The 18,504-nt window shown below is 35.0% G+C and overlaps 1 protein-coding gene across 1 annotated transcript in view; it reads right to left on the bottom strand.

Annotated features, from left to right (window-relative positions):
- LIPI (lipase I) overlaps positions 1-18,504 on the bottom strand; it is a 125,958-nt gene that overhangs the window by 75,343 nt on the left and 32,111 nt on the right. Inside the window, exons 3-4 of the mRNA XM_053706021.1 lie at positions 7,573-7,681; positions 4,065-4,166 (exon numbers count right to left, since the gene is read on the bottom strand). Of these exons, the coding sequence (XP_053561996.1) occupies positions 4,065-4,166; positions 7,573-7,681 (211 nt within the window). The remainder of the gene's footprint in view (positions 1-4,064; positions 4,167-7,572; positions 7,682-18,504) is intronic.

Raw genomic sequence — 18,504 nt, 5'->3', positions numbered from 1 at the left:
CGAAACAAAAATGTTTCACAAAACTCATAACTAAAATGTTACAAAGTACGCTAACAACCATAAACTACTTTTTAACCCCTAAACCGCTTTGCAAATACTATATTACACCTATTAACCCCTAATCTGCTGCCCACCCACATCGCCGACACTAAACTAAGCCTATTAACCCCTAAACCGCCGCCCCCACATCGCCAACACTATAATAGAGTATTAACCACTAAACCTCCAGCCCCCCACATCGGAACTAATAAACTATACCTATTTACCCCTTAACTGCCAGCCGCCTACATCGTAACTAATAAACTAAACTTATTAACCCATAAACTGCTGGCTCCCCACATCGCAAAACACTACATTAAACTATTAACTTCTACAACTAACACCTCCCTAACTTTAAATTAAAAGTTACAATATAACTATCTTAAAATAAATAAAAACTTACCTGTGAAATAAAATAAAACTAAGATTAAACTATAACGGCTAGATTACGAGTTGTGCGTTAGGGTAAAAAAGCATCGTTAAGAGGTCCTAACACTGTTTTTTTACGCCCGCTGCTATTACGAGTCTTGAAGGTTTAGGGTCACTGCACACTTCGTTGGCCTTACCGCAAAACGACTTATGTAAACTTCGTAAAGTCTTTTTTCTATGGGACTTTCCATAGCGCCGGTATAACGAGTCTGTCCTGGGAGGCCAAAAAGTAAGCAGTACACCCTACCCTGTCAAGATCCGTAACGCATTCTAAAGTCAGTAGATAAAGGGACATTAAACCCACATTTTTTCTTTCATGATTCAGATAGAGAATACAATTTTAAACAACTTTCTAATTTACTTCTATTATCTAATTTGCTTAATTCTCTTGATATTCTTTCCTGAAAAGCATATCTAGACAGACTCAGTAGCTGCTGATTGGTGGCTGCACATAGATGTCTCGTGTGATTGGCTGACCCATGTGCATTGCTATTTCTGCAACAAAGGATATTTAAAGAAAGAAGCAAATTAGATAACAGAAGTAAATTGGAATGTTGTTTAAAATTGTATTCTCTGTCTGAATCATGAGAGAAAATTTTTGGGTTTATTGTCTCTTTAAGACTTTTACACTACAACGCCGTAGCATAAAACACATAACTAAAGTGCTAAAAAGTACACTAACACCCATAAACTACCTATTAACCCCTAAACCGAGACCCTCCCACATCGCAAACACTATAATAAAAATGTTAACCCCTAATCTGCCGCTCCGGACACCGCCGTCACCTACATTATATTTATGAACCCCTAATCTGATGCACCCAACATCGCCGACACCTACATTATATTTATTAACCCCTAATCTGCTGCCCCCAATGTCGCCGCCACCTACCTACACTTATTAACCCCTAATCCAATCAGCCAATAAAATGCAAGCTCAATCCTATTGGCTGATTGGATCAGCCAATAGGATTGAACTTCAATCCTATTGGCTGATTGTATTAGCCAATATGATTTTTTCTACCTTAATTTCGATTGGCTGATAGAATTCTATCAGCCAATCGGAATCTAAGGGATGCCATCTTGGATGACGTCACTTAAAGGTACCTTCATTCGTCTTTAGTCGTCGGATGAAGAGGATGCTCCGCGTCAGATATCTTGAAGATGGACCTGCTCTGCACCAGATGGATGAAGATAGAAGATGCCATCTGGATGAAGACTTCTGCCCATCTGGAGGACTACTTCGCCCAGCTTGGATGAAGACTTCTCCCGGCTTTGTTGAGGACTTCGGCCCGGCTTGGATGAAGACTTCTCCCGGTAAATCGATCTTCAGGGGGTTAGTGTTAGATTTTTTTTAAGGGTGTATTGGGTGGGTTTTATTTTTAGATTAGGGTTTGGGCTTGCAAAAGAGCTAACTGCCCTTTTAAGGGCAATGCCCATCCAAATGCCCTTTTCAGGGCAATGGGGAACTTAGGTTTTCTTAGATAGTATTTTATTTGGGGGGTTGGTTGTGTGGGTGGTGGGTTTTACTGTTGGGGGGTTGTTTGTATTTTTTTTACAGGTAAAAGAGCTGATTACTTTGGGGCAATGCCCAGCAAAAGGCCCTTTTAAGGGCTATTGGTAGTTTAGGCTAGGGTTTTTTTTATTTTGGTTTTTTTTTTTATTTTGATAGGGGTATTAGATTAGGTGTAATTAGTTTAAATATCTTGTAATTTGTTTATTATTTTCTGTAATTTAGTGTTTTGGGTTTTTTGTACTTTAACTAATTTAATTTAATTGATTTAATTGTTAATTTAGTTAATGTATTTAATTATAGTGTAGTGTTAGGTGTTAGTGTAACTTAGGTTAGGTTTTATTTTACAGGTACTTTTGTATTTATTTTAGCTAGGTAGTTATTAAATAGGTAATAACTATTTATTAACTATTCTACCTAGTTAAAATAAATACAAACTTGCCTGTAAAATAAAAATAAATCCTAAGCTAGCTACAATGTAACTATTAGTTATATTGTAGCTAGCTTAGGGTTTATTTTATAGGTAAGTATTTAGTTTTAAATCAGAATAATGTAGTTAATGATAGGAATTGTATTTAGATTTATTTAAATTATATTTGTTAGGGGGTGTTAGGGTTAGGGTTAGACTTAGGTTTAGGGGTTAATACATTTAGTATAGTTGCGGCGACGTTGGGGACGGCAGATTAGGGGTTAATAAGTGTATGTAGGTGGCGGCGACATTGGGGGCGGCAGATTAGGGGTTAATAAATATAATGTAGGTGTCGGCGATGTTGGGGGCAGCAGTTTAGGGGTTAATAAGTATAATGTAGGTGTTGGCGATGTCAGGGGCAACAGATTAGGGGTTAATAAGTGTAAGGTTAGGGGTGTTTAGACTCGGGGTTCAGTTTAGGGTGTTAGGTGTAAACATAACTTTTATTTCCCCATAGGAATCAATTCCTATGGGGAAATCGTGCACAAGCACGTACGACCAGCTCACCGCTGACTTAAGCAGCCCTGGCATTGGAGTGCGGTAATGAGCAAAATTTTGCTCAACGCTCACTTCTTGCCTTTTAACGACAGGTTTGTAAAAACCCGTAATACCAGCACTGCAGGTAAGTGAGTGGTGAGACAAAACACCGCATATCCTCTAACGCAAAACTCGTAATCTAGGCGTAAATTAACCTAACATAACTATTCTAATAAAATAAAATAAACTACCAATTAAAAATCCTAAATTACATGATTAAAAAAACCTAACACTTCAAAAAAATAAAAAACCTTAATGACAAATCTAAATAAACCTAATACTACGAAAAAATTCTAACATAACAAAAAAAATGCTAAAATTACGAAAAATCAAGCAAGGGAACTGTGAATTCCCCCCTGATGGTTGACATAAGCCAATGCAGTGACATTGTCTGTTTGGAAACAGAGATGAGACTCCCTAAGTAAGCGCACCAAAAAACCTGACGCGCAAACAGCACGGAGAATAATATATACTATAAGTGCCCATAATAAGGCTATAGAGTGTCTAAATGTTAAAAAAAGATATACTTACCAACAGGCACTACCAGCAAACAACCAGTAGACAACCAACCAGTACTGAAACATATCAGCAGAGGCTATGGAATAGTAATATATTGTAGATCAATAGAAGGAGGCAAAAGACAAGTCCATGCGACCAATTATGGAGGGACTGTGACAAATTTCCCATGAGGTGATAAAGGAGCCACAAACCATATCCCATATACATTCCTCTGACAAGCACTGTACTCTTGGGGGTAACTGTGCCTCAACATAAACTGACAACCCCTCTATTTTAAGAATCTTAAGAATCAAATGCAGATCTTCATTCTTTGATCCCCTCCAATAGAGGCAATAGAGGCAAAGTAAAGACTGAGGTAGATGTGAGGTGGGAGGGGTTTTATAGAGCTCTTGGGGTTTGGGAATCTTTGCCTCCTCCAAGTGGTAAGGACTAATTCCTAGGAGTAATGGATTGTGGACTCTACATCTACATATTATTTTCAGGCTAACCTTTGCTTAGATACATCATTATATCTAGCATTGATTTAGTGTTTAACAAAAATTAACTGAAGAAATTTACCATCAATATCTGAATGAATAACATCAACAAACTGTGCATCCGTATGATGTAATCTCTCTTCAGGTGAGTTCCCATTATATAATGGTCCTGCGGGATCAAGACCTGGAAAGCAAAAGATGTTATATAGAGATGGTTAAATTGTACATTAAACATGAAAGGAAAGGACAATATAATTGTATTTATTTTACACTATTAAAATTAGCACACTATTTAGGATCAAGGTGTAGAAGACAAGAACTATATATAATATACATGTATTAACAAAAATGTTTCCACTAAAAGATATAGTTCTTTCAAGAGTGTACTTAAGTATGCTCCTTGCACCAGCATTTTAAGCACAGCACTTGCTTAGAGAGTCTAAGGTGCTTGTATCATCTGGTAATAACTCCATTTGCATCACTGCTGACATGATACAAGCCCCACTGGCTGTGTGAGCAGCTGCAGTATTTAAAATGCTGCTGCACTGAAAATATCTATGTATGCTTCACATACATGTGCAGAGAAAAATGCTAACACTAAAATCGTGATCCTTTTTACTATAAGCATTTTAGCAGATACATGTATACAGGGAGTGCAGAATTATTAGGCAAGTTGTATTTTTGAGGATTAATTTTATTATTGAACAACAACCATGTTCTCAATGAACCCAAAAAACTCATTAATATCAAAGCTGAATAGTTTTGGAAGTAGTTTTTAGTTTGTTTTTAGTTTTAGCTATTTTAGGGGGATATCTGTGTGTGCAGGTGACTATTACTGTGCATAATTATTAGGGAACTTAACAAAAAACAAATATATACCCATTTCAATTATTTATTTTTACCAGTGAAACCAATATAACATCTCAACATTCACAAATATACATTTCTGACATTCAAAAACAAAACAAAAACAAATCAGTGACCAATATAGCCACCTTTCTTTGCAAGGACACTCAAAAGCCTGCCATCCATGGATTCTGTCAGTGTTTTGATCTGTTCACCATCAACATTGTGTGCAGCAGCAACCACAGCCTCCCAGACACTGTTCAGATAGGTGTACTGTTTTCCCTCCTTGTAAATCTCACATTTGATGATGGACCACAGGTTCTCAATGGGGTTCAGATCAGGTGAACAAGGAGGCCATGTCATTAGATTTTCTTCTTTTATACCCTTTCTTGCCAGCCACGCTGTGGAGTAATTGGACGCGTGTGATGGAGCATTGTCCTGCATGAAAATCATGTTTTTCTTGAAGGATGCAGACTTCTTCCTGTACCACTGCTTGAAGAAGGTGTCTTCCAGAAAGTGGCAGTAGGACTGGGAGTTGAGCTTGACTCCATCCTCAACCCGAAAAGGCCCCACAAGCTCATCTTTGATGATACCAGCCCAAACCAGTACTCCACCTCCACCTTGCTGGCGTCTGAGTCAGACTGGAGCTCTCTGCCCTTTACCAATCCAGCCACGGGCCCATCCATCTGGCCCATCAAGACTTACTCTCATTTCATCAGTCCATAAAACCTTAGAAAAATCAGTCTTGAGATATTTCTTGGCCCAGTCTTGACGTTTCAGCTTGTGTGTCTTGTTCAGTGGTGGTCGTCTTTCAGCCTTTCTTACCTTGGCCATGTCTCTGAGTATTGCACACCTTGTGCTTTTGGGCACTCCAGTGATGTTGCAGCTCTGAAATATGGCCAAACTGGTGGCAAGTGGCATCTTGGCAGCTGCACGCTTGACTTTTCTCAGTTCATGGGCAGTTATTTTGCGCCTTGGTTTTTCCACACGCTTCTTGCGACCCTGTTGACTATTTTGAATGAAACGCTTGATTGTTCGATGATCACGCTTCAGAAGCTTTGCAATTTAAAGAGTGCTGCATCCCTCTGCAAGATATCTCACTATTTTTGACTTTTCTGAGCCTGTCAAGTCCTTCTTTTGACCCATTTTGCCAAAGGAAAGGAAGTTGCCTAATAATTATGCACACCTGATATAGGGTGTTGATGTCATTAGACCACACCCCTTCTCATTACAGAGATGCACATCACCTAATATGCTTAATTGGTAGTAGGCTTTCGAGCCTATACAGCTTGGAGTAAGACAACATGCATAAAGAGGATGATGTGGTCAAAATACTAATTTGCCTAATAATTCTGCACTCCCTGTATGCTATACAAAGATGTAATATATATATATTTTTATTTTATGCAATTAAAATTCTGTAGTATACAAATAAATAATACATGCTTTATATTGGTGACAATAACATTGCAAAATAAATTCTTAATGTTTACATATTTTAAAATAAAATATAACTTTTGATGTGGAACACAGAGAGTAAAGTTGGTGTTCTAAAGAAGCCAATGAATTTTGTTACATTGCCTTTTATGGTTGTTCTACAATGGTAATCATTTTATTTAAAGGGACATCAAACCCAACAATTTTATTTCATCATTCAGATAGAGAAGACAATTTTAAACAACTTTCCAATTTACTGCTATTATCAAATGTGTTTGATTATCTTGGTATCCTTTGTTAAAGGAGCAGTGATGCTCTACTGGGAGTTTGCTGATCACATAGGGTGAATCAATGACATGATATATATATATTTGTAGCCAATCAGCAGCAAGCTCTCATATTATTGCTGCACCTGAGCATACCTAGGTAGGATATCAAGAGAACTAAGCAAATTAAATAATATAAGTAAAAATAATAAAGTTAAAGGACCACTTAATGCAGTAGAATTACATAATTAACAAGTACATAATAAAAAGACAATGCAATAACACCTACTCTGAATTTAAAATAAGCAGTAGATTTTTTTTCTGACAAATTTATTTTTACTAAGATTTTCCGTCCCCTTTATCATGTGACAGACATAAGTCAATCACAGACTAGTATATGTATACTCTGTGAGCTTGTTACCCAGAAAGTTTTGTTATAAAAAGACTGTGCAAAATTCGATAATGTAAGTAAATTGGAAAGTGTCTTAAAACCGCATGCTCTTTCTGAATCATAAAAGTTTATTTTGACTTGAATGTCCCTTTAAGGGATGCAGGTTTAAACAACTTTCCACTTTACTTTATTTGTCAAATTTGCTTTATTCTCTTGGTATTCTTTGTTGAAAGCTAAACCTATGTAGGGTCATGTGCTAATTTCTAAGCCCTTGAAAACCTCCTCTTATCTCAGTGTATTTTGACAGTTTTCACAGCTAGGCAGCGCTAGTTCAAGTGTGCCATATAGATAAAACAAATTGTCACTCCCATGGATTTATTTATGAGTCAGCACTGATTGGCTAGAATGCAAGAATGTCAAAAGAATGGAAATAAGGGCAAGTCTGAATAGGCTTAGATACAAGGAAATCACAGAGGTAAAAAAGTGTATTACTATAACAGTGTTAGTTATGCAAAACTGGGGAATGGGTAATAAAGGAATTATCTATTTTTTTAAATAATAACATTTCTGGAGTAGACTGTGCCTTTAAAACAAAGTTTCAAATGTTTTATTTCAAGCTGCCATTTAATATTTCATCATGAAAAGATTACCTGTAATTCGTCCAATTGCTCCATTATACATTTTTCCAACAAACCCTGAAATGTGTGCACCAAGACTGACTCCAATCATATAAATAGAATCAAGAGATGCTCCATTCATCTGTGAGAGAATAATAAACTCAAAATCTCAAAACTTACTTATTCAATTCACAATTTACAGCTGTAGAACATTGATAAATAAAAATATCACATTTAATCTCATTTCTTAATTCTATTCATATAAGAATTAGAAAAATCAGGCTTATAATGGAGTGATTATCTTAAAGGGATAGACATTTATATTGTCAAACTTTCTAATAACTTACAAGACATTTCTAAACATTTTTAAAATAAAATTAACATTGTATTTGATGTATTTTTTCCATAGCCAAACTCCATCCAATATCCTTATTTGCGCTCAGGTTTCCTGTTGTTAGAGTTTTTTAGCTGTTTGTTTTTTTTTTGGGGGGGGGGCACTTTATTTTTAGTATAGACTTTTTTATTTTCTAGTTTAGTTTAGTTTTAGGATAGGTGTACCTTCAAAACAATACTAGTTAGTATGCTAACAATGTAATTATTACAATGAAGTATAAGTGATGGGCTTTTTTATTTTATTCTGTAGATGATAATGTTTATTATTCTACAGCTTTAGGATAGGGTTTTTTATATTTTTTAGGGGATTTTTTAAAACAATATACTGTTCTTTTTAACTCAGGGTCTTGTGGGGTTAATAGTGGTGGGGGTTTACAGTGTGATGTGAGTTGTGGGGTTAATAGTATAGGGTGTTTACATTAAAATTGGCCCATAAAAAAATGGGGCCCATATTCTTTATTATATCAAGCTATGTAAAATGAAAATATGTAAAATTATACAATAACTAAAATACTTACAAGGCCTTAGAATTTACAAGATCTAAACAGGTCAGAGTTCATTCAAGACTATCTTCAAGCAGATAACTGTTTATATGCTATGTAAGTTAAGTTTACAAATAGAATAAAAGTAGAATTAGCAAATACAGTAGTTACATTCCTAAATTTAGACAGAGATGTGCGCTCCTGACAAATGATATGACATTTCTGGCAGTCAAACCATAAATGATTACAGAACAGTCTTTCTAAGATAAAGTGGAATATGGAGAGTTGTACAGAGCCTTACAAAAGAGGTGTTCTTTAAATACTCTTAGGCTTTGAAGTTTTTTGCTTTGATAGGGAATTATTTAGATGGTAGTCTTGTTACCACAGTAGAAGTACACTGTCTTGTAGCAGAGACAATGCAGGTTCTCCAATGTATTAGGTTCATCTATGTAAAGTATTTAAAAAAAAAAAAAAATTACAAAGTCCTTTTTTCAAATAGTGGAATCAACACATACTCAAACAAATCTCTGAAATAACATATGTGAGTTTTGTTCCTAAAGTGGAGATTCAGTCTAAACCACTTCATAAAAGTCAAAGAGTACTTGAGTAAAGTTTCTTCCATATGGCAGATAAGGGAGTGTGAGCAGCATGGCAACTATTGATTTGTTGCATTCCAGAGGCCCCCCCTTGTGTGGTTAAAATCCAGCTACAAAGCTAAAAGAGATTGCTTTGTTTTTAAATGAATACAGAAGCACTCTACTTGGAACGAACAACAGCTCAGTAGCTTTTTCTATGGAGAGTTACCACCTAAGAGCAGACTCTTTTAGCTCAATTGTGCTTTTCACAAGAACTTTCCTGAGGTATATAATTCTGATCCCGCCTAGTAAGGTCAGTCCAGCCCCGAAATGCCATGCAATTCTCCTCTGAAAATGAAAGGGCAATTGTTGTTTTTTTTAACTTTATTTTTACTTTAAATATGGCAAAGTATGGTTGTTTCAACCACAGTTGTCTCCCTGTTACTGTTTTATTGTATACAGTATATTAAATATGTCAATGTTTGTGTCCCCCTTGGTGATAAATTGGTCTTTCTGAAAGAAGGACAATGCATATCAGGTTCTTTTTTGTGTCTCTTCTCCTTGACTTCACTCTTTTTTCCTCCTGATTTGTCTCGTTTTAGTTTCATTCCCTCTTTTGAAAAATTCTGGGTATATAGTATATAATTGTATCATTTCTCATGATTTTCTCATGATTTTCCAATACAATACTATATCCTTCATCCTAAAATGTTGGTATTGATTAGACATTTGTTCCATTTATTTTTTTATTATCTATTTTTACTCTTTAGAAAAACAGCAACCTTATTATACAGACATTTTATAAACCCAGAATGAAGTTATCTCTTATTAAAATTTGATAGGAAAATTTTACAAAAACTTCATATACACTAAGGGGTAGATTTACCAAAGGTCGAGCGGACATGATTCGCTGTAGTGTATCGTGTCCACTCGACCTCCCTAATGCCAACAGCATTAGCTGCTGGCATTTAATATCGCACAAACATTTTTGGTGAAATGCTTGTGCAATGCAGCCCCCCTGCTCACTCGCGGCCAATTGGCCACTACCAGGGGCCATCAATCATCTTGATTGGATCGGGATGATTTTAGACTGCCACCTTAGTTAAGGAGCAGCGGTCTTACGACTGTTGCCTCTTAACTTCCGTTTCTGGTAGAGAAGAAACGATGGGGTGTCGATGCAGCATCCAATGCTTAATAAATTGACCCCTTAGAGTTGATGCTATGGGACTCCAATTATTCAACTCAAGTGCAGCTGGATATGCAAGTTAAGAAACAGTGATTACATTCTAATGCTGTTCACCACCTAAATTTAAATCATTCTGGACTGACTTCACCTGGACAACTATCAATTTCTACACTTGCACAACCAAAGGAGAAGTGGTGGCAGAAGTAAAAACTTGTAAAATAATAAATGCAGGAAGTAAATTCCATCTCATTGGCCTTGAATGCAGGGATACAGGTTTCCTGGCTTGGAAATTTGTCTGCTAACAAAATGATAAATGGTGGCCATATCTTGAGGTCAAGGGGCCACTAGTTTTAACTCTGACTGGATGAGAAAATATTTTTTTTAAAAAAACATTCCAATCCAATTATGTGAGTATTTAATAGTATTAATAATATTTTTCAAGAATATTTGTTTTTCATATTCAGTGTAAGGTTCCAATAGTGGTGAATAACACTTGTTCTTTCTCAATACATGCAATTTCCATTCTTATATTTACAACTTTCAGCTTCCTCTTTTTTATATTTTATAGGGCAATATAGTCTCTGTTGTTTTCTCTACTGTGCTTCTTTCATTTGTCTAGGAAAATATATTGTCCTTTCCTTTCAGCATTTGAGTTTTATTTCAAGACATTGTGAGACTGGACCCAACACATTTGAAAGCATCTTCTATATTACCAATGGGCATGAACTTTACAGTAAGCAAACTAAATTTCCTGCTGGTTTTAAAGGGTCATAAAAGTAAGCTTTGAAATGCAATGTAGAGCATTTATTATTTGAGAAGAAGCATATTTACTTTACAAGTTCACTTGCATAACTTTTTCTTATCTGCACGGCACATCTACCATAAACAGGTGCGTATTTTCAAACATTCATATTTTAAGTGTTCTACTGAGCATTTAAAGTTTTACTTCAAGTCCCTTTAACATATAAAAAAAAAACTTTATTTATTAATTATAATAACAATAAAATATATATAAAATATATATAATTCTTCTTCTTTCCTACATGAGATAGGATTGTTTTTGCTTTCTGTGCTTCTTTAACTGCAATGTACCCTAAATACGCATTTTAGCACTGACAGCATCTTTTTTCAGTTTAACAAAAGAATTGCCCATCCTTTTTATATATATATATTGCATTACATAACTTACACATTACTGGAAGAACCCGTTCTGTAGCCTACATATTACCAACCCAATAGTACAAAAAAACAACAAATAAAAAACGCTTGCACTATGTTATAAATAGTGTGCTTACAGGGCATAATAGTCAAAACAGATATGTGCACAAGTTTGTTTGATATATTTGCATATTTATTATGTGTAGCATATGTGTGTATGCTGTTAAAACATTCATAGCTTTTAATATAAGTGTTTTTTTGCCAATACAAGCATATATTGCAAAATTTGTCTACTTCATTTTTATTCAATATATTTATAATAGTTAAAATTGCACATGCAACCCTCAAAATGAGAAAATATACAGGTGTTGTTAATAGGAATTAGCTATTGGTATGTAGTTAGCATGCAATATGTCATTTCAGTGTATAATTAAAGTGGCATTTTGAATGTTTCTCCAAAAGCACAATACATTATGATATGAAATGTATGTAAATTAACTCATACACAGAGCTAAACAATCACTGCAAAGTATGTGTTTCATAGTCAAGTAACAATCATACCTAAGTATAGTGCACAGTCCAAGCTGGGGAAGTATAAAGTACAATTTCAGTAGTAAATTACTAGAAAGCCAATATTTTACATCATTATAATGTAAGTTGCCTAACACGCTTGATTGCTAGGAAAACACAACAGTAAGGTAACCCCTTAACTGATTAGTTTACCTTGAGATTCAGCGGATGTCCCCTGTGTGCAGTATTTTATATCAGAAAGAACATTGCTATATAAAAATAAAGTGGTCACCTGAATATATATGAAATAGTACCCAGTTTTGAAAAGGGCTCTGCCTTTTGTTATGTAAGTGGTTTGAAAGGTTAGTAAGCATTTCTAACTGACACTATTTCAAACATTGTGTGAATATCTTTCAAATCGTGATTTTTGAAGATTTGTATCATTTCTAGGTGCTAGGATTAAGGGGATTAAAATACACCCCCTCCACTATACTATTACACGTTGTGCAGTATTTTCTGTGTGTGTATTTAACATTAGGCGCAGGATCAATAATTACTTGATAGTAGATACGCAGAGCAGTTCTTTATTCAGCTTAGATTCAATTAAAATAAAAAAATTGAAACTAAAATTAAAAATGGATACTGACCATAGAGTTCCCCACAAACAGTTCCAGAGTGTCCTTCCTTAAAGTAACAGCATGCCACATTTCCCCAACTATTTCCAAATAACATACAGCATTATCTAACAGCAAATAAGTTATAAAAAGGGTTATAAAGGCTAAATATACTTTATCCTATGACATAATCTTTCAGTCTTTCAGGAGGGCGTTATTCTTCCAGCTCGTAATGTTTAATGCCTAGCTTCTGCAGACTTTATAGAGGCCAGGTCTCCTTGGTTTCCATCTTAACCTGGAACTTCAGTCTCAACGCCTATATTGTGTGTGATTGTTGACAAGTAACTGTAATTCTTAGTGGTCTTAATCATTTGTGTTCTCCATCCTGAGATGACATTGGTTTCTCCTGTACTTTCTTCCATCACGTGTTTGAATTACATATGATCTTGGCTAAGGACCAACAGATGATATCTTTGCAGGCAGTCAACCAACTGATGTCTCCATATGCATTGCATCCACTTTTTGGAATGCTGGTAGTGACTTAGCACCTTGATCATAATATACTTTCGGCCTGTGCTGTTTTTCCCTTAATTTCTGGCGTGCATTCTTTGGGATCTCAGATTTTATTGCAGCAGCCACCACTGGTAACTTGGTTCTTAATGTCCGACCTATTAAAAGTTGTGCGGGGGAATAGGCCATTCCAGTGATTTGGAGTGTGGCGCAGCTCCACAAGCCCTATTTGAGGTTTTACCCCCAATTCCCATTCCTTTTGGATCATGAGTTTAATTTTTTTTACTGTCCTTTCAGCCAGTCCATTTCATTGGGGGTAACCAGGACTAGAATGAGTAAACTTTATACCCCATTTTTCATCAAATGCCTTAACCTCAGCACTGGCAAAGGGTACATGGTCAAGATGACTTCTGTTGAGATACCATGACTACCAAAGGTTGCTTTAAGTTTGAATTCTGTCATCTAACTCAAAAACAACATTTTTCTTTGGATTGCAATGGTCCCTGAACAATTTTAGCACTGAATCTAATGTTCTTTATGCAGGTAGAGCTGATTCCAGTGTGTTGTAAACCTCTTGGCCTTTCTCACCCAAAACTTGCAGTGCTATGGAAGTCTGAATTTTCTGCTCCTTTTTATAAAGTTCAACTGCCTCAGCATAAATTAGAAATCTTTGCTCCCATCTCCTACATTTTTCACTTACATTTCCTGTGTACTGGAGTGGTTCTGGTGGTCTGTTGTTGGATAAACTGTAGATAAAGTCTTTGTTACAATATCCTTATGCAGGCAAGTGACTAGTTCAGTACTTCTGACACCATGTAGTATTTTCTGTGAGTATATTTAATATGGAGAGCAGAAGCAAACACTACATCATATTAGATATACAGAGCAGTTCTTTATTCAGCTCAGATACAATTAAAAAACAAGAGAAATTAAAACTAAATAAAAAGTTCTAGATTGTCCTTTCTTAAAGTAACAGCATACCACACTTTGGGCAAGATTACAAGTCGCGCAGCATATCAGTTGTGAAAACTCTGCGCACATTATGGCTTTTTCGCATTTGGGGTTGCACCAGCTTTTTTTTTCTCAAACACCAGAGATCTTCTATCTTTGATCCCTTATAACTTTTGTGTGCAATATTTTTTTTAAATAATTTTTATTAGACTGTTAATATGCGTGTACCTGTACTTTGAAATGTATTTTAGAAGTGTTTCGTGAAACTTTTTTGTTGCACAAAACTGTTAACCATAGCGTGGAAAGGATTGTTAGCATAAAAGGTGAATGTGTGCGTGCAATCAGGATTTTTCAAGACTTGTAATACCTGCGCAATGGAAATTGATTGCAAAAAGACCACATCACCAGAGGAAGACTCATTACGCGCTACTTGTAATCTTGCCCTTTGTAAACAGCTTAATTCCCCTTAATTCCCCTGTGTGCCGCCAGAAATAACACATAAGAAGATATGGAGAACACTGAAAGATGCAAACAATCAGGTGTCCTCTAAAAAGAAAGAATTGTGCTCCTGTGCACAAAACAAGACATGAACACCACTGAACAGCTTTGAAATGAATTGGAGTCAGACCTTCTCCTCCAATGTCAGTGTCTAACCTCACAGATGCTCTTTTGACTGAATGGGCACAAATTCCTACAGACACTCCAAAATCTTGTGAACAGCTTTCCCAGGAGAGTTGCAATGGTTATAGCTACAAAACAGTGATGAACTCCATATCGATGCTAATGGTTTTGGAATGGGATGTTCAACAAACTCATATAGGTGTGATGGTAAGTTGTCCACATATGTTTAGCCATATAATGTATTTCTACTTTCAGTTAAATTTATGTGGCATATTTATCAAGCTCCGTATGGAGCTTGATGCCCCTTGTTTCTGGCGAGCCTTCAGGCTCGCCGGAAACAGTACTTATGAAGCAGCGGTCTAAAGACCGCTGCTCCATAACTTGTCTGCCTGCTCTGAGGCGGTGGACAGAAATCAAACCCGATCGAATACCATCGGGTTGATTGACACCCCCTGCTAGTGGTCGATTTGCTGCGAATCTGCAGGGGGCGGCATTGCATCAGCAGTTCACAAGAACTGCTGATGCAATGATAAATGCAGACAGTGTATATTGTTGGCATTAATCAATGTTTATCGATGTGCGGCGGACATGATATGCTACTTCGTATCATGTCCGTTTGCACATTGATAAATATGCCCCAAAATGTTTCATCCACAACAAAAGTTTTTCAACTCAGTATGAGTCTGTGTGAGAGAATAAGAGTGGAGTTGAGAGAGAGAGATACATAGAGAGAGAGGTGTCTATATTAAATGGGGAAGAGTGGTGAGGTAATGGTGTTTTTGGGGTGTAAAAATAGAATATGCTACTTTTCCCTGAAGAAAAACATGAGACAGCCAGGGAAGGAATATTGTATTGTTTCCACCAAAAATAAATAAATACAACCAATAATTTCTCCCTTAACGTAAAGGCACATAGAAGGAACATTAATATTTCATGTACCATCACTGCACTACCACTAGTATTCCACGTTTTCATCTCAGTATTTTATTCATGCCCCTGATATGTGCATTTGTGTGTAACAAAGGCTTCATTTTATCACTATAACTTTTTAAAAAAAATACTTCCTTTTCATCTCTGGATCTTAGACTTCACGGATCATGTGCAGGAGTAGGCCCTTTTGTGTTTCTCTTTAGCTATTGGAAATCTAAACATTGGATTTGATTCAGAAGAAGACCAGTCAACTGAGAAAACAAAAATGAATTACATGGCTATACATGTTTTCTTTGGCTTAGGTTATATTTTCTATTGTGAACTATTATTATTAAAAATAGATCTTAAGAAATGCTGCCAATGAAAAACAAAAGAAACATCTGTTTTTATAGACTAGAAGGTACATTACAATATGTAGTATGCTTTATATTAGGTAGCATAGCTAGATCTACAAAGAAATAATTCATAGTACCTATTAGAGAGCACATAAGCCTCATAAATACCTTTTTGTTTGTATTTGATGAGATCTGTTGAAGCCAAATTGGTTTCCACTATTAATCTTGGTTTAAGAACAATGTTCCATTATTGTGACATATGATTACCATATGTCTGAGTCTAAATGTTACAGATTTGTTTAAGTCATTAAATCTTTAATAATATTCGGCTTAATATCATTTGTTATTCTGCCATATTAAAGTATTAAAAACAGATGTAATGCTTATACTAGATATAAATTAGTATTTGCCAAATAAAATACCTATGTTTTAATACAGTTACAAAACAAGACACATAATATACGACCCATTCCTATTTTAAAGGACAAGCCCTAATCTATGGCAAATGCTACTAATCAAATATTAAAAAGGATGATTTGTGCTTTAAAATAAAAAAATAAATAACTGTATGACTAGAGTAAACTTGTTGATACTGTTTTTTGAATGCTAAACGTTTAAAAGGGACTGTTACGTTAAAATTAAACTTTGCTAATGCTAATGAATGTGTTAGTAGAAAGAAAGGAGTAGCTATTTTAATAAATAAAAAATTGAAGTACCAAATCTTAGATAAATGTATTGATCCTAACGAACAAGCAGTTCATTTTAAGATATATATCAATGCAGAAAAATTCACAATTTGTATTGTTTATGGACCTAATAAGTTCGACATTAGATTTTGGGAAAATGTGCAGAATAAATTAATAGATTATATGGACACTATTTTAATTATAGGGGTATTTCAACATGGCACCTAAAATGCCTATAGATAGATCTAAAATAGGTGGTCAACAAAAATTTGGTTACTCTAAAAAGAAAATTAATGAACAATATATATGTTAAGCTAGGAGTTTGAGATATCTGAAGATATAAAAACCCTAATAGTATAGGTTTTACTTGTATATCTAAGGCACATAAATCTCAATCAAGAATAGACCTGTTTCTCACATCAGATAAAATCACTACACATATAACAAAAACAAATATACATCCAATAACAATATCAGACCATGTGCCTATCTGTATAGAGCATGGGAAAAGATTGGAAAAAAAAAAGTAATTTATTCTATTTTCCTAGAGTACCTAGACAGTGTCAAATAAAGATTTTTTTGAATTTGTTAAAAATAAGTGGAAGGAATTTGAAAGATTTAATAAAGAATATATGGAAAAACTCATAATATATTGGGAATCCGCAAAAGCAACCTTAAAGGCAGAAATCATATCATATGTAGCAAAAAGACAACAAAAAATTAAAGCACAGGAGACGCAACTATCTAGTGCATTAAATAACATATATAACAAATATTTACATAGTCCGACCCTGGTTAATTGGAATAAATATATGTTAATAAAAGAGCAAAGGGACACTTTTTTACTACAGAAGGTTACACAAGAAGATATTAAAACTAAAGTATATTCTTAAGGTATGGGAATAAGGCAGGCAAATATTTGGTGCGCCTAAATAAGATACATACAAGTAAAACCATAATTGGAAAGATAACAGTGGGCAATATAAACATAACATCTTAAGAAGAAATTTCTAAAAATTTCCTAGAATTTTATACAAATGTATATAAAACGCGAATAACCAAATTAACAAAGAAAAATTCTAGGAAAATCTTAAAGTCCCACAAATAGAAGCTTCAATTATTACCTTAATTCTAAAGCCAGGGAAGGATGAACAGGATTTAACATCATATTGGTCTATATGATTTGATATGATTTTACTATTAAATACAGATTTCAACATTTTAATGGGAATCATAGCAAATAGGTTACAAAAAGTTATCCCCCCACTTATACATCCTGATCAGTCAGGATTCATCAATGGTAGGTCGGCATTTTACAATATACATAGGGTGATTAATGTAATTTCGTATATCTGGGCTAATAAAAACGTTTATCCAAACAAAACTTAGATATATTCCTTTTGTCATTAGATGCTGAAAAAGCATTTGACTCTGTAGAATGGGATCACTTAGTCACATCACTAAATAAGTTTGGGTTTTCAGGCAACATAGTAGGATGTTTAAAGGCAATATACTCTTCACCTAAATCAGCACTCCTCATAAATAATCAACAATCTGAATATTTTACATTACAAAGAGGGACAAGACAAGGCTGCCCACTCTCACCAATACTTTTTCATTTTGCCCTAGAACCATTGATGATAAAAATCTGTGAAAATGTAATGGGGGTACAAATTGGTAATATCAGCATACAGGTGGCAGCATATGCAGATGATGTTATTATTCATCAAAGATTCCCCAACTCAGATACCCAAAATAATGGAAATATTAGACTTGTTCAGTACATTCGCTGGCTATAGAGTTAATAAAGGAAAATCTGAAATCCTGTGGTTGATTAAATAAAAAAATTCTATAAAAATGCAAATTTTCAAAATGGCAAATCATTCTATAAAATACCTTGGAATTGTACTTTCCCGAGCACCAAGGGAATGGTATAAAATAAACTATGACCCATTATTCCTCAAGATCCTTGAAGAGATTAAGAGATGGACTCATCTACCAATTTCTCTTTCAG

This window comes from Bombina bombina, chromosome 3, assembly GCF_027579735.1.
Source record: "Bombina bombina isolate aBomBom1 chromosome 3, aBomBom1.pri, whole genome shotgun sequence".
Taxonomy (NCBI): Eukaryota; Metazoa; Chordata; class Amphibia; order Anura; family Bombinatoridae; genus Bombina; species Bombina bombina.
This window is presented reverse-complemented; position numbering and strand designations above follow the sequence as displayed.